Here is a 22,990-nt window from a genome sequence, read left to right on the forward strand (position 1 = left end):
CTAAATGCCCTGTTGGGCTCAGTGCTGGAGAAATCCATTTCAAACACACTTGTGAAAATTCTTCCTTGTGGAAATGGTTTTTGCTTCCCATGTCCAATAAAATGTTTTCTTGATCCTGATGAGTTTTTCTTTTCAGCATCAGTTGGCTGGACATTTGATCTGCAGTCATTTCTGAAACGTTGCTTTTAGGTTTTGTGGGATCACCTCTGAGGATCTTGAGAAGTGCCCACGCTCATCTACTGTTTAATTTCATGTCAAGGTTTTTTTCGTCTCAACCACTATGTCTTTTGTCTTTCAATAATTGGTTGCTTATGTTTGTCTGCTACATGTGTGGTCTCTTCAGAGAAAGTATTGTTCTTGATAGTTTTTAACGAGAGGCTTGGCTGTCTCAAACAGTCCTGGGATATACTCTGAAGTTGTCATGTTTCTCCTGCTCTGAGGGCATCCTTGCCGCCTTGGCTAGTGGATCCACATTTTTCTGAAACTGAACCCCCCCCCCCCCTTGCCAAGCCACCTTCCAATGCTCCATGCACCTGTTGCAACACCCCCCACCCCCACCCACCTCTCTCTCTCTCGCTCAGCTGTCAGCCAGGCTTCTCCAAACCCATCCCTCCACTTCCCTGCCACCTTTCTCACCTCACCAACTTCTCTTAACACAACCTTCCACCACTGTCGAGATACAGGACCATCACAATATATTCAGCTGGAAGAATGTAGCTGTTCAGGCTTATGCATGCCTAGATGATATTAAATATCTAAAATATATATATAATTTTTTGTTTAAATTTAATTCGTTTTCTTGACTTTCAAATTGAATTTTTCCTTTTTTCTTTTTCAATCACTTTTTTTTTCGTATCATATAGATCACCCAGTAGTTGTATCTTATTGATGATTTTCTTACAAATGTTTCTAATTTTTCTGACCTTTTCGCTTGCTTTTCTTCCATTTTTCTGTGTTTTCCATCCTCTGCATATTTATTTAGAGCCACCCACACAATTTCTAACTCTCCAAACTGTCCTCTTAGGCATAATGAATCCCATCTCATTTTATATCCCTGTGAAAGCTGAGTTTCTCCTGGTGCATACAATTTTCAAACGACTTACAGTAATTCAGCTAGGTAATATTTACAGCAACCGCCGATATTTCGCTGGGAGTACAATCCACCAATGGCTGAATTACCATAAGTTGTTTCATTTTATATCCGCTCTTTTCGAAAACATGACATTGCACTATCAAAATGAAGATCCCACATTCTGTTTCTTGAAAACTGCTTTGTCCCTTTGAGTTACTCCAAAAGGTCTAACATTGAAAATCTCTGTTTCTGAATGGACCAGGCTCGCTTACAGTTTTCTCTCTCTCTTACCTGGCTAATCTGTGACCTATATGCCTAATCAGCAAATTTTCACTCTAGCACACATTTCTTCTTCTGCAAAATTCTGCAATTATGTGCATGTTTCCTTGAATGGTATCATCTGCCAAGCAAACTTCAAGCTGCAACAACATGCCAGACTTCACCTCAAAAAGCTATCCCACCTTCTCCTGAATTACCTGAACAATGATGTTTCCCTTCCTGTCCCTCTGCAGCTCCCTAAACAGGCACACCACCAACCATCACTACTCTCCTACAAAACGAGCTTGGCCAACCTCCTAAACATCCCACAGCCTTCACCACTGCCTCCCATATCAAGAATAACCCCTAATTCCAAGAAAGAGTCACAACAGTACAGTGTGTCTAACCTCTCATCGAAAGCATTCTCCCCTCCTGAATTATCTGTATTATCTAAGGACCTCACGTTCAGCCTTAAACCTGCATTGGATCATGCTGCTTTGGTGGACCTACTTTCCTTCAAACGTAATATTCTTGGAAAATATCACTTTGCAAACTCAATCCCAAAACCCTTCCAACAGCAAACCTGACATTGAACCATGCCTCTGACAGTTCAGGCCAAATCCCAACTTAATCCACAACCAGTACCTCAAAATCATCCCTTAGAGGCCTTCCAAGAATGCCTCCCATCCAGCATTGCTTCTCAACCCTTCCTCAGGTCTCTACAACATGACCCTAACCTGTCCTCTGTAGAACTCCAGGCTCTACATTCTCTAAAAGCTGATGACTCCATCATTATCCAGCAAACGAAGGATCTACCAGTGCGGTACTTGACTGAAATGAGTACAAGGGGTGTTTGAAAAATCAGTGCAAAAATAAAAACTACTTACCTGTTTGTGGTAAACCTTTTTTTATTTTTCGACATAGTCTCCTTTTAGACTTATACACTTCGTCCAACACTGTTCTAATTTGTTGATCCCTTCCGAACAATAGGAATTGTCCAAGTCTGCAAAATAGCTATTAATTGCTGCAATCACCTCCTCATTTGAATAAAATCTTTGTCCCTCCAGCCATTCCTTCAAATTGGGGAACAAATAGTAGTCCGAGGGAGCCAACTCTGGAAAACAGGGGGGATGTGAAAGGAATTGGAATCCTACGTCCATAAATTTTGCGACTACAGCTGCTGAGGTGTGTGCTAGTGCACTGTCGTGATGGAAAAGGACTTTTTTACGGTACAATTGCCAGCGTTTTTCTTGCAACTCGGTTTTCAAACAGTCCAATAACGATGAATAATATGCACCTGTAATAGTTTTACCCTTTTCCAGGTAGTCAATGAGGATTATCCCTTGCGAATCCCAAAAGGCACTTGCCATAACCTTTCTGGCCGAAGGAAAGGTCTTCGCCATTTTTGGTGCAGACTCTCCCTTGGTAACCCATTGTTTAGACTGTTGTTTGGTCTCAAGAGTATAGGAACATATCCATGTTTCATCCACAGTGATGAAACGACACTTGGAGTTGCGGATTCTTCCTGAACAACTGCAAATCATCCTTGCAACGCTTCACACAATTCCGTTTTTGGTCAAGCTTGAGCATTCACGGAACCCATCTTGCGGATAACTTTCTCATGTCCAAATGTTTATGCAAAATATTATGTAACCATTCATTCGAGATGCTCACAGCACTAGCAATCTCACACACCTTAACTCTTCTGTCATCCATCACGATATCATGAATTTTATCAATGATTTCTGGAGTCGTAACCTCCACAGGGCGTCCAGAACATTCAGCATTGCTTGTGCTCATATGGCCACTCCGAAAATATGAAACCACTTATAAACTGTTCTAATCGAAGGTGCAGAGTCACCGTAATGTTTATCAAGCTTCTCTTCTTTAGTCTCCTGAGGCATTTTGCCTTTCATAAAGTAATGTTTAATCATCACACAAAATTCTTTTTCGTCAATTTTTTGACAACACTCGACTTCCTTGATTCACACAAATGCCAAACACAAAGAAATAAACCAATATGGCTGAAACTTGGTGTGTGTTCTTTCCAAACATGCTACTAACCAAACATAAGGTGTCATCTCTTGGAATTTGCATGGACTTTTCAAACACCCCTTGTATGTTAGTGATGGTCTACCTACGCGAGCTGTCTGACACCTCTACATACAGCATCTGTCATCAGGATCCCAACCCTGTGATTAAAACAGATCTGCAGTCCCTCCTGAAAACCTCAAGCCCCTCACAAGGACTGACACCTCAATCCATTGAACTTCTTGTTGTGGTTGGCAGGAAGGGTTACTAAAGGAGGCCGAAATGCACGCATTTTAGCTCATGCAGGCTGGTGTGAGGTCTGGAACATGACAAGGGAAATAGAATTGAGAAAAACGGACGTAGCTGGTGGAATACTTAACTTTAATCCATTAATGACGAATGTCGCTCTTGACGATACATGGTTTACAATATCATTAGTACTGATAATGGCGCATTGCTAGGTCGTAGCAAATAACGTAGCTGAAGGCTATGCTAACTATCTTCTTGGCAAATGAGAGTGTAGAAGTCAATGAACCATCGCTAGCAAAGTTGGCTGTACAACTGGGACGAGTGCTAGGAAGTCTCCCTAGACCTGCCGTGTGGCGGCGCTCGGTCTGCAATCCCTGATAGTGGCGACATGTGGATCTGACGTATACTACCGGACCGCGGCAGATTTAAAGGCTACCACCTAGCAAGTGTGGTGTCTGGCGGTGACACCACATTCCTCCCCCGCAAATCGGTGTACGGTTGTGGCATAAGGCTCCTGCCCGCCATCGGGAGGACCCCATGTTGACGTATGTGATGAGGTGAGAAGCCTAACAACAGGCGAGGCTGTGCCACCCGCACCGTGCCATTCGGACCACGGGGAGCTAGGAAACGCCAGAAAACCTGCTCCAGGGTGCACGCCAACATGCGGTGTATGCGCTCTTAGAGAGACAGGAGGGGCCGAAGGGCCGACTTCCAACAGGCCGGGACACCCGACGGGCAAAGACGACATATGGTCTGGAGCGGGCAAGAGTTCCATGTCGGAGGACAACTGGTCACGGGAAGCGATCGGCGGCGCGTGACCCAGGGAGGTGCCCGGCGGTTGCAGCGAAGCGTCCACTACGGGCGTCGCCGGCGAGAGAACAGGCGGAGGCGGCGGCGTGTCGCCATGGGGCAAAATGGAAGGCAGCGTTGGTAACGCCTGGGGCTGAGACGAGCCAGTAGATGGGTCCCCGGTGTGCTGACCGGACTGCACCGTCGCTGAAAGAAGACGGCGAGCGGCAGATCCCGTGCGACAATAGAGGCGCAGCTGGTTGAGATGCCAGCGCACCTCACCAGAGGCCCCCAAAACCAGATACATAGCGCATCGGAGGCAGCGTAGAATGCGCCCATTGAGCCAACGCCGTGAACCTCGGTAGTGGCGATAGTAGACAACGTCGCCTGGAGCAAAAGCAGGTGTCTGCCGCGGGACAGGAACCTGATGTGGCGGATGTAGCAAAGACATCAAGGTTCGATGATGACGACCATGGAGCAACTCAGCTGCCGAGCGACCATCTCGGGGCTGAGAGCGAAAAGAGGATAAAAAGAGCAGTAACGCGTCCTCCCGAGAATGCGACTCTTTCAACTTCAACATCTGTGACTTGAAAGTCCTGACCAATCATTCAGCGGCACCGTTTGACTGTGGCGAAAATGGCACGGACGTCAGATGTTGAATACCATTGGTCTTGTAGAATGACTGAAATTCTGCGGACATGAATTGTGGGCCATTGTCGGAAACGATAGTCTGTGAAAGACCTTCAATGCAAACGATAGCGGATAACGCCTGGATGGTGGCAGATGACGTCGTGGAAGACATCCGGACAACAAAAGGAAAATTACTGAATGAATCTACCACAACCAACCATCGAGCATTCCAGAATGGACCAGCAAAATCGATGTGTATGCGTTGCCAAGGGGAAGTGGCTCTTGGCCATGCAAATAATTTCCGCAGTGGTGCTGATTGTTGTTGGGCACATACCATGCAAGAAGAGCACATATTCCTAATCATGGCATTGATTCCGAACCAATTACAGTGCCGATGAGCAAGTTGTTTCGTTCTCACTATACCCCAATGTCCTTGGTGGAGAAACTGTAAGACAGAGGACTGTAACGAACGTGGGACCACGACCCTGCACTGATCATTATCAGAACCCAACAGCAAAACACCACGTCGTACAAAAAGTCTCTCCTTGTGAGCAAAAAATCGCCGAACCAATGGGTCCCCGATCCGTAACTGTGAAAAGGGCCATTGCGTAGCAACAAAGCGCAGAATGGGAGCAAGGACAGGGTCAGCAGCTGTGGCTATAGCTACACGACGAAAATCAATCGGAAACGATTCAACCACGTCATCGGTTTCCGCATCAATGAAGATGCAAGCAAGTTTGGAGGAATCGAATGCCCTATCCTCAGCAACAGGCAGGCAGGCCAACGCATCGGCGTTTCCATGCTTAGCAGTGGACCGATACAAGATATCGTAGCGGTACTGCTAGAGGAAAATAGACCAGTGAATGAATTTCTGCACTGTACGTGGAGGTACAGGCTTGGTCAGATGAAAAAGTGATATCAAAGGTTTGTGGTCTGTGATTATGGTAAAGTGACGACCATACAAGAAATCATGAAACTTTGTAACACCAAATACGAGAGCCAATGCTTCTTTCTCGATCTGTGAATAATTTCTTTGAGCAGACAAGAGCAATTTGGATGCAAAGGCAATAGGGCGATCATGCGACCCATCTTCGTGTGCAAGCATAGCACCGATCCCGAAATCCGATGCATCCACCATCAACAAGACGGGCTTCTGGGGATCGAATGGCGTAAGGCAAGTATTGGAAAGCAACGCCGATTTGAACTGGCGAAAGGCACGGTCGCATTTCGTCGTCCAGACGAACGGAACGCCTTTATGGTGTAAGCAGCTGAAATGGAAGAGGCGTGTAGTATATAACGGCAATAATAATTAATTTTTCCCAGCACACTCTGTAGCTGCTTCAAATTCTGCGGCGAAGGCAAGTCTTGTATGGCACAAAGGTGTTGTGGTTGGCAGGAGAGCCAACACAGGGTTACTAAAGGAGGCCGAAATGCACGTGTTTTAGCTCATGCAGGCTGGTGTGAGGTCTGGAACATGACAAGGGAATTAGAATTGAGAAAAGCGGACATAGCTGGTGGAATACTTAACTTTAATCCATTAATGACGAACGTCGCTCTTGACGATACATGGTTTACAATATCAATAGTACTGATAATGGCGCATTGCTAGGTCGTAGCAAATAACATAGCTGAAGGCTATGCTAACTACCTTGTCGGCAAATGAGAGCGTAGAAGTCAGTGAACCATCGCTAGCAAAGTCGGCTGTACAACTGGGACGAGTGCTAGGAAGTCTCTCTAGACCTGCCGTGTGGTGGCGCTCGGTCTGCAATCACTGATAGTGGCGACACGCGAGTCCGACGTATACTACCAGACCGCAGCCGATTTAAAGGCTACCACCTAGCAAGTGTGGTGTCTGGCGGTGACACCTCACTTCTCACCCCACCCAAACCATGCACCCCCTCCTTTTACCTTCTTCCTAAGATTCATAAACCCAATAACCCTGGCCTTCCTATAGTTGCTGGCTTCAGAGCAACCACCGAATGTATATGTTCCTTAGTAAATCAACACCTGCAACCCATAGTACAAAGATTCTCCTCCTACATCAAAGATACTAACCATTTCCTAGATCGTCCGAAATCAGTGGCCATCCCACTCCCACCATACACCTTGCTTGTCACCATGGATGCCACCCCCCCTCTATACCAACATCCTCCATGTACATAGTCTGTCTGTCGCTGAACATTTCCTCAGTCAGGCTCCATTTGAATCCAAACCTATGACATTCCTCCTACTCACCTCAATCAACTTAATACTTACCGACAACGACTTCACCTTTGAGGGACTGACATACCAACAGATCGGAGGTAAGTCTATGGGAACCTGGATGGCTTCTTTCTGTACCATCCTTTTCACGGGTTGCTTGGAGTGGCTTTCCTGAGATCTATAAGTTTTCAATCCCTAGTTTTGTTTAGATACATTGATGACATCTTTACTATATGGACTCATGGTGAGGCTGACCTGCTAAAATTCCTCATCTCTAAATATCTTCTCCCATTTAAATTTCACATGGTCCTTTCCAAACCCCTGCCACTTTCCTTGATGTTGAGCTCATCCTCACTAAATGGCAACTACACACTTCCATCCACATTAAACAGTCCAACAAACAACAGCATTTACATTTTGACAGTTGCCATTCTTACCATGTCAAAAGTTCGCTCCCATGAAGCCTTGGCATCCAAGGCAAACATATTTGTTCGGATGCAGACTCTTTACAGCAAAACACTACCGTTCTCACTTCAGCCTTCACTGCATGTAATTATCACACCAGCTTAGTTAAAAAGCAGATGCCTCCAAAACAGCTTCAGAGCATACCATTGATGACTCAGTATTATCCTGGTCTGGAATGTGTTAATTAGCTACTATGGCGGGGCAATGACTTCCTAAAATCATGCCCTGAAATGAGATCCATTCTGTCAGATTTTGCCCGCTACACCTAGAATAGCTTTCCATCGCCCTCCTAATCTCTGTTCCTGCTGCAAGACTTGCCCTATGTGCCCTCCTACCACCAGCTGTAATAGCCCTGTAACTGACAAAACATATACTATCAAAGGGAGAGCCATCTGTGAAACGACATATACCAGCTGTTATGTAAACACTGTTCGGCATGCTACATCTGCATGACTACCACCAAATTATCAATTAGGATGAATGGGCATAGGCAGAGGGTATATATTGGCAAGTCATATTATCCTAATGCGGAGCATGCTCTACAACATGACATTTGTGACCTCGGCGCCTGTTTCACCACACGCACCATCTAGATTCTTCTCCCAGATACAACTTTCTCAGAACTCCATGGATGGGAAATAGCAGCAGAAGAGGTCCTTGGTTCTCACCACTCACTAGGCCTTAATTTATGTTAATTTCTTCTGTCTTGGTATTTCTTCACTGTAACTACTCTTAGCTTCACTCCATTTTAATTTTCTACATTTTCATTGTCTTTCCCGACTATTTTTCACCATCCCCTTCCCACTTCTGTTATGTACAATGCACTTAGATTTTCATTCATATTAACTCATGCATGATGTTTAAGCAGTAATCTCTGTGTACATATTACTCTGTCTTCCACCTTTAAGCTCTCAGGTTTTCAAATCTCATCCAATGCAGTACCCAACAATCAGTCTTTCCTTCTCATCCCCTGCGGTAAGTCTTCCGTGACCAGTGGTTCTGGACAACTTTCCCCTCTCCAGTTCTTTTCTTTCAGCCCTCTTTCTTTCCCTTCAGTCCTTCTTCCTGAAGAAGGAGCCACTGGCTCCCAAAGCTTGCCAATAATGACCGGCTTTTATGGGTGTTTTCTGCCACTGCTTGGTGAGTAGATCTTTTATCTATCCAGTTTAATCTTTCAAAACAAAAAGTAGTGAAATACTCCACTAGAACATACGAATATATGGGGATCATGGGGAAAGTACCCAGACAAATCTTCAGTAAATAATGCTAATTTATTTCTACGAGAACAAAAGCATTATTGTATGTTTGTATTGACTAATGAATGGAAACATTTCACTTAAAATTCTCTTGCACTTTCGCTCTTGAGGTTTTTTTTCTGTTCATTGAGCTTTTACTCAGACACTTGTTCGTTTTGCTTGGTGAGATTACAAGACAAAAAGAAAAGATGTTATGTCTTGCTCTTGTTGCTGCAATAAAATGTGCTATGATCCCCACAAAACAGTCCTTCAGCTCAGTAGTGTAACTTTCAGGTCAGTTGGTGATCTACTGTCACAGTAGGTAACAGAAATGAGTAGGACCTTTGTGACTAACTATATTTGATTTTGGGGAGGCAAAATTCCAGTACTGCTGATAGACAACACTAAAAGTTGAAGAAAAAAAAATCCTAGTTTTCGGAACAGAAGAGAGATATACTGAGAAAGGTTTGAAAGGAAGAGCATGTCCTCAAATCCCCCAGTTCTCAAAGCTGGGTTAAAGCTTTTTTTGTCCCTATGTATGTGTCATCAGTACTGGGTTTTTGCCTCTTGGAGGTAAACACTTGACAGCCATTCTATCATGTAATTTTATTTTACTCACATGAATTTCCTTTTTGTATATATTTTTTCCCTAATTTAACAAGAAAAAACACTCAATTTTTTACAATGCAGTGTAATTAGATAAAAAAAATCTACTACCCAAACGGCGGTAGAACACACACATAAAAGAAGGTTATAAGTAGGCAAGCCTTCGGAGCCAGCGGCTGCTTCTTCAGGCAGAAGGGTTGAAGGGGAAGGAAGAGGGGTGAAGGAAAAGGAATGGAGAAGACTAGTAGGAAAAGGAGTAGATTTCAGGTAAGTCACCCAGAGCTGAAGGTTGGGGGGGGGGGGGGGGGGTGACTTATGGGAAGGGATGAGAAGGAAAGACTGATTGTTGGGCACTGCACTGGATGAGATTTGAAAACCTGAGAGCTTAAAGCTGGAAGACAGGTTAATATGCAGGACAGTGATTACTGCTAAAACATCATGTATGAGTTAAAAAGAGTGAAAAGCTAAGTTCTCTGTACTTAACACAGGTGGAAGGGGGACAGTGAAAAATAGACAGGTAAGAAAATGAAATCTGTAGAAAACTAAAAAGAAGTGAAGAAAGGAATAATTACTGTGGAGAAATGTTGAAATGGAAGAAATTAATGTAAATTTAGGCCATGTGGTGGACGTGGGTGGCTAGAACCAAGGACATGTTGTAGTGCTAGTTCTCACATGCAGAGTTCTGGGAAAATGCTGTCTGGGGGAAGAAACCAGGTGACACGTGTCATGATAGAGGCACCGAGTTCATGACTGTCTTGTTGTAGAGCATGACAGGTAGCTCTCCCTTTGATAGTATATGTTTTGCCAGTTATGGGCTGGTATGGATATGGGGGAGGGTAAGTCTTGCAGTGGGGACAGTCACACGGGTAGGAGACGCAGGGTAGGGAGATAGGTGGAGAAGGAGCATAGAGTCTGATTAGAATATTACAGAGACTCGGTGGGCGATGAAAAACTATTCTAGGTCCGCCGAGTATAACCATTGTGGATGATGAACTGCGATTGTAATTTAAATTGGTGATTTATCTGATAATAGATATGCAACGAGTTGCCTTTTCATGATTTATTCAACCATGAACATGTTTTTGAGCCACTGCAGGCTCATCATGAGATGGAGGTGTTACAAGAACATTATGTTATGGACCAATTGTATATAGATGCAGGGTAAAATGAAGTGTAGCTAAATACTGTGTATATTCGTGTACATAGCTTAATAATGTATGTTATAAGAAGAAATCTGATATGGATAACACAAGGCAGTGTACTCACCAGCACTGCATCTAGCTTCACTTGGTCCACAACATAATGTTATTGTAACATCTCCATCTGATGATGAGCCTGTAGTGGCTCGAAAACATGTTCATGGTTGAATAAATCATAAAAAAGTGACAGGTTGCATATCTGTTACCAGATAAATTGCCAGTTTTGTAGGTGGGTAGGCAAAATCTCAGATAGAATGGATCTCATTTCTGGGCATGATTTTAGGAAGCCATGGCCTTGTCAAAGTAGCAGATTAATACCTTCCATACCAGGACAATACTAAGTGGCAAGTGGCGTGCTCCGAAGTTGTTTTAGGGAGGATAGGCAGCACCAGAATTGGACATAACAGCCCAGGAAATCTGCTTTTGAACTAGGCCAGTGGGGTAATTACATCCAGTGAAGGGTAAGGTGAGAGTGATGGCATATTGCTGTAGGAAGTCTGTATTGAACAAGTACATTTGCCTTGAATCACAAGGCTGTATGGGAGGGAACGTTGGACATGGAACCGATGACTACTGTCAGATTCTAAGTACTGTTGTTTGTTAGCATGCCAGGTACACACTTCTGTCCACATTGAACCTATCTTTTTCTTAATTTGTATTTATTGACATTAGCTGAAGGGAAAATTATCTTTTGTCGAAATGAACAAGTGACTGCTCGAACACATGTAAAAAAAGGAGCTTAATTTAAAATTATTACATTATAGTTTTTGAATTATCTGTGTACATTTCAATCCAAGTGATGTTTTCCTTTTGCAGTTGTGAAAGAACCACCATTCACTGTCAAGGAATCTGGCTATGCAGGTTTTACACTGCCAATTGAGATTTATTTCAAGACCACTGAAGAGCCAAAAAAATTCCGGTATGAATATGATCTGCACCTTCAACCAGCAGGTCCTCCCATTCACAAGGTCTTTACACACCCATTCACATTTCCAAATCCTGGTGAAGAACTACGAAGGAGGCTTATAAAGGGTGGCGGTGTAAGTGTTATTAAGTGATTATTATGAGTTTTCAGGTCACAAGTTATTGTAAAAATGACGTACTTAGAAAATTCTAGCTATAATATACTGTGTAAATCGGACAACTAATCGTATACTGGAGGCAGTGAGTAGTGAATATGCATCAAAACAAGTTTTTGTTACTTCTTGTAAAGTATGGTGAATAATATCATAGTTGTGTCATCTAGAACCAAATACTGTTACCGAGAGGCACCCTTCATAAGATTCATTGATGACAGATATTTTGAATGTTATAAAGTTATGGAAACATTTTGGGAAGGGAAGCTCATAAGGAATTCGGGCCGCAATTTTATTTTTATTTTATTTTTTTATTATTTATTTATTTATTTATTTTTTACTTAATTTTCTCTCCCCCACATATTCAGTGGCCATTTGTATTAATGTATACCACTTTAGTACTCGGCAGAATTTCAGTATTGTTTTCTTGTATGTCAGCAAACATGCAACCATTGGTGCTGTTCTTATTCTTGCTCTCTCGTATTGGTACAGCCTTTCTAGCACAAAACTGAGTACCAGTTCAATAAAGACTAATAAATACACTTGTCGAAAGCTTGTTTACCCACAAGCATCTGTGTGAAATGACTAATTCCTGTGGTACTACACTTGTAAATGTATACAGATGCAGTATTTTTAACACCTTCAGTATGTCTGCTGTACGGTTTACTCCTAACATGGATAAATCAGACTGTACATGGAAACTTATTTTTCTTTACCAGTTCCAATTATACCTCTGTGTCATGTCATCGCGTTTTACGTCCTTCCTGGTAGCATTAACTGTTTCTTTGTGCACATATCAATCCTGATTTGAAGTTAATTTCTTATGTTTCATGACATTTTGAGTTCTCTATTAACCCCTTCCATTGTACGGGTTTGTATTTGAGTTTTATTGTACACATTATATGAAGAACAACTTTCCAAGAGTACTTCTCAAATATCAAAATTTAAATATGATACGATGACTAAAGGGTTACCCATACCAGTATTTTCTTATTTTTTATCCTTTCAGTATGCTGCTCTATTTTTCTGCATCCCTTATATTTCCTTACCACAACCACAGAACTATTAGAGAAGGTGCTCTATGACAATAAGCTCAAATTTCAGAATTTTGTTGATGCCTTTTACATGATTCTCACATTACTTTCTCTTTTTGAGCAGCTTTTAGTGCTGCATCAGTTTGGAGGAGTAGCGCAAGAGGAAGTATAGCAGCAGATGAATATGAACTCATATGTAATTGTACTGATGATTATCATCTGTACAGTTGTACATACTGCATCTTTGACATTTATAATCATAGAAGTGTAACATACAGGGTTTACTGTACAAATTTTTGTTACGTGTAATATAGTTTTTCTGACAGTTTGTCATTTGTATTCACTAACTTTACTTCATGGCTGCTGACATACTCAGCAGCTGCAGGTAATATCTTTGTGTGTAAAATAGTTTTATCTTTGTACATCATCAGGAACAGAATTCCTGGCCTCATCATCTAAGCACAGTATTTAAAAACTGGTGTAGAACATGGCAGAAATATCATGAGAAAATACTAAAAAATAGAATTATTAAAATACAGTACTTGGAACAGCTTAATGTGTTTCATATAGGTATCAGCACAGATAAAAATGGTTTCAATTATTCAAACAAATTTCGGGCTTGCAGCTGGTCGTCGTTCAATTCCTCGCACGATATTTCAACTGGGCACCTGCCAGTTCATCTTCAGGTGAGTCGTCTCAGACTGGCGAAAACGTCCTCCGTTCCACAATATATAGCGCACTATAACTATTCTGTGCATGCGTCAAAAACTTGATAGATGAACCACACTGCCCACCGGCAGTGCCCTCGCTGGTGGAATAGCGGCACTCAATCACCCTCTGTGTTGCAGAACGGAGGACGTTTTCACCAGTCTGCGATGGCTCATCTGAAGATGACTGGCAGGTGCCCAGTTGTAATATTGTGTGAGGAATTAAACGGCGACCAGGTGCAAGCCCGAAATTTGTTTGAACAGACAATTTGCCTGGAAAATTTTAAAATTCACATGGTTGCAGTTGTCTAATGTAAATCTACATATTGAAACGTTTTTGAAGCTTGATGCTGCTTTATGTGTGTACACAACACCCGTGGTTGTGTACTCCAAAGAATTCTCCCCAATCACTGCAGTAGGGAAAAACCGTGAATGAGCAGTGTCATATAATGGTGTCAGGCATCCAATTTACATTAGATGTAGTTCAGCTTATGAATAATGTAGTTCTTATTTATTTTTACATAATAGTTGCTGTTTTTTATGATACTGGCAAGTCATGGCAGGAATATAAGTACTGGAAGGAGTAAAAGTAATTATTGCCTGATAGTAAGGTCTTGGGTTTTGAGTAGTCAGTAACTATGTAAACAAGACTGGAAAAGTTGCTAAGCTTTTAAATGATGCCCTCCATCAGAGTTTCCTAGTGTAAAACACACACACACACACACACACACACACACACACACACACACACACACACACACACACATACATTCTACTAGTGATACAGCTTGACAATGGCAGGAGGGGGGGGGGGGGGGAGATCAGATGGAGTAGGTGATGGTAGGAAGGATGTGTGGAGGGAGCGATGCTGGGAAGACTGACAGATGGGAAGGGTGGTAGCAAGCAGATAGGATAGCCACAGGCAGGGCAAATTGTATGTAGCATTAAATGAAGTAGAGGAAAAAAGTGAGAGATGAAAATGGAACAGAAAAATAGAGACTGTGGGGAGGATGACGTGAATGAAGGCTTTCTAAAGTGGGGATGTGGATGGATACAATAGTGGAGCTGTGTGTGCAACAGGGCCTAGAGGAGATTAAAGAGTAGGAAAAGTATGGGATTGAACTAGCGGTGGCAGTCAATGCTGAAACAGTTGGTTTTCGATTGTACAATTTTTTTCATATCCAATCTAATCTGACTATTGAAACCGCTCAAAATAACTGGTTTCTGAAATAACCAATTTTCAATTTTTTATTGCTATTCTCTCGAATAATAAATGTTGACTTCAAACAAAGACTGAAAAATTCTAGGACTCTCATAGATTCTTGCATTATCATTTCAACATATGTAGAATAAAAATATCACATAAAATAGGTAAACAAAATAAAACTTTGTCTATCGTTTGATGCTTTTCTTGAGAAGTTATGAGGGGTTGAAGACTACAAAAAAATCACCAGTATTCTCTTATTGATTCTAATATTTTTGTAACTCTGTTTTTATTTATTTATTACCTTTTTTGCATATAGTCACCAACTGGTGACTTTTGCAAACATTATAGCATTTTTATACAATTTTTGTACAAACAGTACAACAGTACAACTCTCACTCATGTTATGATTGAGAATTGGAATTGTACCACTGTTTGAGGATTAGTGATAGTGCTAACGGATGAAAACTTAGGTTGAAGAACGTTTTTTGAAGTTGTCAGCTTCCAAAGGCTAAAAGGAGGTAAGGGCATACTATGTAGACACTGGTAACACATCAGCTATGTACTGTTTTTATTATAAAGTATGAATGACTTATTGTCTCAGTAATGATAGACCAGGTGTGCACACGTGTTGTCTAATAGGCCATGCCCCACAGCAGCAGCTGTACAAATTTTTATATCCTGTGCTTGTTGCTCATTTCTGTCAAAATTGTTATTGAAATAGCACTGATTGCTTTTCCCATTTTCAATAATAAGCCAATATTTCAAAGGAATGGAAATTTTAGAAATAAACATTACTCATTTAAGAAAACTGTAGTGCCATAATTGTAGCAAATTGATATACTGATTTTTTATCTATTTATTAGTAAAAACAAAAAATATCTGTCCCAACTGAGACCAGACAAATATTGAGATAATTGAAAGAGGCTAGGTGGCCAACTCTGCCCTTCTCCATAGTGTGACAGTGGCCATCTAATCTGCTTGACAATTTGCTAATATTCTTGCTGAGTTGCAACAGATCTAGTTTGTGGTATGCCTGCCTACACTGCTGCATCTGCTTCTGATATGATAGGCTTGTGACAGGACTGTAATATGATGCATTGGGTGGGTGAGTAGGACAAGTCTTGCACTGAGCCTTCTACAGGTGGATGGGGTGAGAGTAGTCAGACTGTATTCCAGGTATGCTGTAACTTAAGCACAGCCTTCTAAGCAGGCGTTATAATCAACCACATGTCAACCCCAATGAATGGTCATCGCCAAACTGTGACGTAGAGTAGAGTTACCAACCTAGTGACAGAACACAGCACCAAGCTGACTGCTAACTAACCCATGTTATCTGAATTGTCGCCTCCCTGTCCTTCCCCCCTGCTCCCACCCCCCCTCTCCCACTCACCCCCAGAGAAAGCATATCTGAATGATGTAGATGAGATTTGCCCTTACAATTTGTCTTTTGATCCTGCAGTCCTCTCAGCCTCAGTATCTGCTAGCCCCTGTCCCACACTCGCACTCAATGTCCACCTGTGTCCCATGCACCTACTTAACTCATTCTACACTCACACCCTCTTCCTTGTGGTCTTCTTCTTCTTCTTCTTCTTCTTCTTCTTCTTCTGTTCTGTCTTTCCCCCCAGTCCATTCCTTTACCTCTGTGCATTTTGTGCAAATCTTCTTATTTTTGCCAGGGGAAGATCACTGGTGCCTTGTTCCTATATCATCTGCATTCTGGTCTGCCTCCCAACTGTCAGCCGTCCATCCATCCAACCCAATTTCCCCATCTTCTTTTCGACTCACCCCAACCAACATAACACTTCACCCCAGTCAGCTAGAATAGCTTTAAAAGTCTTCTGTGCTTGCAAATTACATAAAATAACCTGTAGAGTTCCAGCACTGTACAGCTAAAATTTACTGGAGTGAAAAGTGCTCACTGGTCAGAGATTCGGGCATTTGATTGTGAAACAAAGCATAAGAGACATTTAATCTTGGCATATATTACAAGTTCCAAGTAATTTTCATCTCTCTCACTTTTTTTCCAAAAATGAACTTAATGTTCAACATCATGATCTTTAGTCTGAAGACTAGCTTGATGTAGCTCTCCACACTAGCATGTCAGCGCAAGCCTGTTCTCTGCATAACTACTTCAACTTACACTCACTTGAACCTGCATATTGAACTCAAACTTTCCTCTCCCTGTACAATTTTTACCTCCCACACCTCTCTCCAGTACCAAATCGACAATTCCTTGAGTCTCAGGATGTGCTCTATTAACAACCAATCCTTTCTTTTAGGCAAGTGTTCTATAAATTTCTTTTCTTCCCAGTTTGATTCAGTACCTTCTCATAGTTCCGATCGGTCCATCTAATCCTCAGCATCCTTCTGTGGTACCACATTTTGAAAGCTTCTATTCTCTTGTCTGTACTGTTTTTTGTGCTTATTCCACTTCTGAACAAGGCTTGCCCCAGCAAATTCCTACAAAAAATGCTTCTAAGCATTTACATATTTATTTGGTATTACCAGCTTACCCTTATTTATAAATGCTTTCCTTTTTATTACCAGCCTGCATTTCACATCCTCTCTATTTCAGCCATAATCAGTTATTTTGCTGCCTGGATTACTCTTAGTGTCTCCTTACCTAATCAGCATTAACTCATGTAATTTGACTACATTGTCTTACCCTTGTTTTATTTTTGTTGATGTTCAGATTGTAATCCCCTTTTTTAATAAATTATCTATTCGATTCAACTGATCTTCCAAGTCCTTTACCATCATTGACAAAATTGCAGTGTCATTGACAAGTCTTGAACGTTTTATTTATTCTTCCCGAATTTTAATTCCCTTTCCAAATTTCTCATTTGTTTCCTTTGCTGTTTGCTCATTGTACAGTCAAATAACATCAGGGATGGGATAAAACCTTATCTCACTCTTCTTACCTAACACTGTCATGTCCTGTGACTTTTATAATTGCAGTCTGGTTTCTGTGCAGTTAGTAGATAATGTTTTGTCCCTTTTATCTTATCCCTGCTTCCTTCAGAATTTCAATGACTCCTCCAAACAACAGTGGCAAAAAGTACCTCTTCAAGGTAAATGAATTTAATAGGGCAATGGAAAACCTTGGATAAAATACAAGCAGTGAGGTGAGTAAAGACAGCCTTTCACTGTCTGTAGGTGATATTGATCAGTGGACTGCACCAAAAAAAGGATTTCTCAAAAATTGATGTACAGTCTTTGGAAAAATTTCGTATTCATGTTGTAAAACAGATTATGTTGTCTGTCTCAATTGCTTTTATTTCCTTGTTAATATGACCAGTTTCACTGCACCTGAACCATCCTCAAGCCTACATCTATGTCTCAGTTTGTAATCCGAAAGTCACAATACAGTGCATGGTGGAGGGTGTCTTTTACTATTTCTTTTACTCTTTCCCATTCTGTACGTAAATGGACTGAGAGAAAAAACTACTTCTGTATCTCTCTATATGACCCCTAATTTCTTTTCTCTTGTCTTTGTGGTCCTTATGTATGTTGACAGCAGTAGAATCATTCTGCAATTGTCCACAAATGTTGATTCCCTAAATTTTCTCAGTAGTCCAGTATTGAGTCATGTCCAGAGTTCCTTTCTTGTCTATCCAGAAATCAATTAGGTTGCTTCTGTAGGGACAGTTTTGACAGGCCAGGAAGTGTTCCATGTCTTGCACAGCACCACAGTCTCACTTAGCATCATCAATGTTATGGTTCAAATGGCTCTGAGCACTATGGGACTTAACTTCTGAGGTCAACAGTCGCCTAGAACTTAGAACTACTTAAACCTAACTAACCTAAGGACATCACACACATCCATGACCAAGGCAGGATTCGAACCTGTGACCGTAGCGGCCGCGCGGTTCCAGACTGTAGCGCCTAGAGCCGTTCAGCCACCCCAGCTGGTGTCATCCATGTTACCATGGGTCCAATTGATAATGTTTGTTTTCACTGGGGCCACTCCTGTTCATACGCGGTTCAGGGTCCTACATGTTTTCCAGTTTGTGTGAAACTTCCAGCCACTACCTGTGCTGGCGGATAGTCAGGTGGTTGTTCTTCATTGACCTTGTTTTAGAACCTTTTTTGGGATCTCAGTCACCTGAGCTCATATTCTGTGCCAGAGAGAAGATGTTGATCATTGGTGGTTTGTCTGGGCCTCTCTTTGAATTTCTGAGATGTTCTTCACGAGCTGGGACTCACAGGACTAGCAAATCTGTAAAGCTTTGCTAGGGCCTTGGGTTTCATACACACTGCTGTGATTCGACACGTTTCACTAAGGCTTATGTTGACCTCCTTCGCGTGGGTGTATCTCTGCGCCACACCAGACGGGTGTAATCAACTGTAGAGAACATAGTGCTTGGGAGGTTGTTCTCAGAATAGTAGATTTTGCTCCCTATTTGCTGTAACGACTTTCCCCAAAATATTTTTTCTTAAGGTCACATTCTTATGGATCTTTTCACAGTGGGATTTATATGTCAGGGATCTATCCAACATCACATGCAGATAGGTTGGTTTATCTGTGTGTTCCAGTGTGGTATTATTCCATAAAAGACTGAGCTTTCACTTTGCTTGCCAAGATTGAAGGTGCAAAGCGCTTATTTAAGTTTTCGAAGGATTCGGTTTAAGGAAATTGAAAAAGCGTCTTCATGATACTCACATGTTCATTGGTTTTACCTGTAACAAATCTAGCAGTATGCCTCTGAGTTGCTTCAATGTTTTTCTTTAATGTGACCTGGTTTAGATCCCAAACATTTGAGGAGTGCTCAGAAATAAGTAATACTAGTTTTCTAAATGCTGTCCCCTTAATAGATGAGCTACAGTTTCCTAGAATTCTCCAAATAAACCCAAGTCAACTATTTGCTTTCCATTTTGTCAGTCTCACATGCTCATTCCATTTCATATCATTTTACAAGTTTATACATTGTTATTTAACTGATGTGAGTGCGTCAAGCAGCACACCACGAATATTGTATTCATATTCAATCGCATTGACTAAGATTTTTCTACGTGGAAAGCAAGCTGCAATTCATCTCACCAAATATAAATTCTTTCTACATCATCTTCCTGCAGTCACTCAACAACACTTTCTCGCACACTCCAGTATCATCAACAATCTGTTACAGATTCCTGTTCACCGTATTCCTCAAATATTTATGTACATAGAAAACATGAGTGGTCCTATCACAGTTCCCTGGGGCATTCTGTTGATGTTCTTGTCTCTGACGAACACTCATTGTCCAGGACAACATACTTACCTAAGAAGTCTTCAAGCCACTCATATATCTGAGAACATATTCCATATGGTTGGATGTTCGTTAACAGTCAGCACTATTGCATGTGTCAATGCTTTCTGGCAATCGAGGAATATAGGATGTGCTGTTGGCCTTTATCCATGGTTTTCAGGCTACTGTATGAGGAAAAGGCAAGCTAAGTTTCACATGAGCATGCTTTCTTAACCTGTGCTGATTTACAGAGAGAAGTTTCTCTTTCTCAAGGGAATTTATTATATTTGAACTTTAAATGTGCTCAAGAATTGTACATCAAACCAATGTTAGGGATATCGGGCTATAATTTTATACACCCATTATTTTACCCTTCTTATATACAGGAGTCACCTACACTTTTTCCAGTCACTTGGGACTTGGTGCTTGACAAGAGATTTGTAATGAATGCAAGCTAAGTAAGGATTTAATGCCAAAAGGTACTATGTGTAAAACAGATTTGGACCTGACAACTTGTTTGTTTCCAACTCTTTCACTTGCTTCTCAACCCCAGGATGCCTGTTACTATGTCCTCCATACAGGAGACTATGCAAAGATACAAAACTCTCTACAATACTCCCTTGTGAATGCATATTGAATGTGGTACATTTTATCTATTGATAAAAATAAAATAAGTAACCATAATATACTCTATGATTTGCAACACTGCTATTATATCAGATCTAAAATCTAATTTATCAGAATGTGTACGATTGCATCGGTTACCAGAGTAACCTATCCAAATTATGAGAGTCAGTCAGAAAGCAATGTCTTCAATTTTTTTGTTTGTGTTTTACAAGGAGAGAAAATTCCATACGCATAAGATAACCGCTCCAAAGTTCACAACTAATTTTTCACCATATCTGTCAACACTTTCTTCCACCTTGAAACAAGGGCATGTTTGACTGTGCAGTAAGTGTCATTAGTCATACTCCTCAGCCACTGGTGCACAGAACTTTTCAAGGTCTCTACATCTTCAAAGTGATACCCCCAATGAACATCTTGGATTGGGATGATCAGATGAAAGTCTGTTGTTGCTAGGTCAGGGCAAGACTTCCCAGCCAGTTTTTGCAATATGCTAGTTGTGAAATGAGAATGGTGTGGGGTCTTGCATTGTCGGGCAAAAGAAGAACATTTTCCATAATTTTTGGTGGGTGAAAGCTATGAAGACATGCTTTCAAGTGCTTGAGGTTTTTCATGTAGTGGGTAGTATATTGTGTATCCTGTTGCACTGCTGTCACTGGTCAGCCACTCTATGTTGCATCAGCCAAATGTGTTCATTTTTCAGCTTTTCTACGGTGATGAACCGACTATCTAATGCTGCTGATGTCCACCATATCATTTCCATGCGCCTTCTTCAGCCTTTCTTGAATGTGGTGGGGCAGTTCATCTTCTGCAGTATGGAATTCAGTCATAAAATGCTGTCTTATATAGTACGCACAGAATAACATGGCTGGTAGATGTGCAATCGGCAGGGCACGTGTAGGGAAAGTGGTAGTGGTGGCAGTTATGTAGGGAAAATGCCAAGTGCTGGAAGGGCAGTGCTATTCTAAACTGCTAAACTGAAGCCCTTTTGTAAATATTAAGTGGAGCCCCTCCATGCCCACAATTGCATGTTGAACATTGAAACAGATCTACTGTCATATCTGTTTTGGTTAGTATCTAAAAAGAATCTGCTGAAAGTGCAACAAAAACGAGATATTTTCGCCTGAGTTGTTAACATTTGTATCTTTCAGAGAAGTGTTTTGCCAAAACACAGTGGAATTTATACAGTGTCACCTCCCCACAGACCATGGATCTTTCCATTGGTGAGGAGGCTTGCGTGCCTCAGCAATACATATAGCCATATTGTAGGTGCAACCACAGTAGAGGGGCATCTGTTGAGAGGCCAAAGTGTGGTTCCTGAAGAGGAGCAGCAACCTTTTCAGTAGTTGTAGGGGCAATAGTATGATTGACTGATCTGGCCTTGTAACATCATCCAAAGCGGCCTTTATGTGCTGGTACTGTGAAACTAAAGCTATAATTTTCCCCGAGAGCATGCAGCTTTACTGTGTGGTTAAATGATGATAGTGTCTTGGGTAAAATATTGCTGAGGTAAAATAGTCCCCCATTCGGACCTTTGGGCAGGGACTACTCAGGAGGTCATCATTATAGGAGAAACAAAATTCGATTTCTAAGGATCACAGTGTGGAATGTCAGATCCCTTAACTGGACAGGTACATTAGAAAATTTAAAAAGGGAAATGGATAGGTTAAAGTCAGGTATTATGTGAATTAGTGAAGTTCAGTGGCAGGACTAACAAGATTGCTGGTCAGGTGAATACAGGGCTATAAATACAAAATCAAATGTGGGTAAATGAAGGAGTGGGTTTAATAATGAATTAAAAGAAATAGGAATGTGGATAAGCTACTACAAACAGCATACTGAATGCATTACTGTAGCCTAGATAGGCAAAAAGCCCATGCCTACCACAGTAGTACAAATATATATATGCCAACTAGCTCTGCAGATGATGAAGAGATTGAAGAAATGTATGATGCAATAAAAGAAATTTTTAAGATAGTTAAGGGAGATGAAAATTTAATAGCCATGTCGGACTGGAATCCAATAGTAGGAAAAGGAAGAGAAGGAAAAGTAGTAGGTGAATATCGACAGGGGGAAAGAGGAAGCCACCTGATAAAATTTTGCACAGAGCACAACTTAATCATAGCTAACATTTCATTTAAGAATTATGAAAGAATGTTCTATACGTGGAGGAGGCCTGGAAACACTGTAAGGTTTCAGATAGATTATACAGGGTGTACATAGAGTCCAGGAACACTTTCAGTTATTTATTGCACAAGAACCAAACATTGTACAGATATCATATGTATGTCATCAAAAGGATGTAGGTTGCAGTAATTACTCAGACATGAAGAGGCTTGCACAGGATAGAGTAGCATGGAGGGCTACATCAAAGACTG

The 22,990-nt window shown here is 41.4% G+C and overlaps 1 protein-coding gene across 6 annotated transcripts in view; it reads left to right on the top strand.

The window, feature by feature from the left end:
• The window catches only part of LOC126281787 (protein AF-9), a 110,116-nt gene that overhangs the window by 20,389 nt on the left and 66,737 nt on the right, over positions 1–22,990 (top strand). For all 6 annotated transcript variants that reach the window (XM_049981000.1, XM_049980995.1, XM_049980999.1 and 3 more), the window contains exon 3: positions 11,553–11,776. In XM_049981000.1, coding sequence (XP_049836957.1) covers positions 11,553–11,776 — 224 coding nt within the window. The remainder of the gene's footprint in view (positions 1–11,552; positions 11,777–22,990) is intronic.

The sequence above is a fragment of the Schistocerca gregaria genome, chromosome 7, assembly GCF_023897955.1.
Source record: "Schistocerca gregaria isolate iqSchGreg1 chromosome 7, iqSchGreg1.2, whole genome shotgun sequence".
In the NCBI taxonomy this organism is placed as follows: Eukaryota; Metazoa; Arthropoda; class Insecta; order Orthoptera; family Acrididae; genus Schistocerca; species Schistocerca gregaria.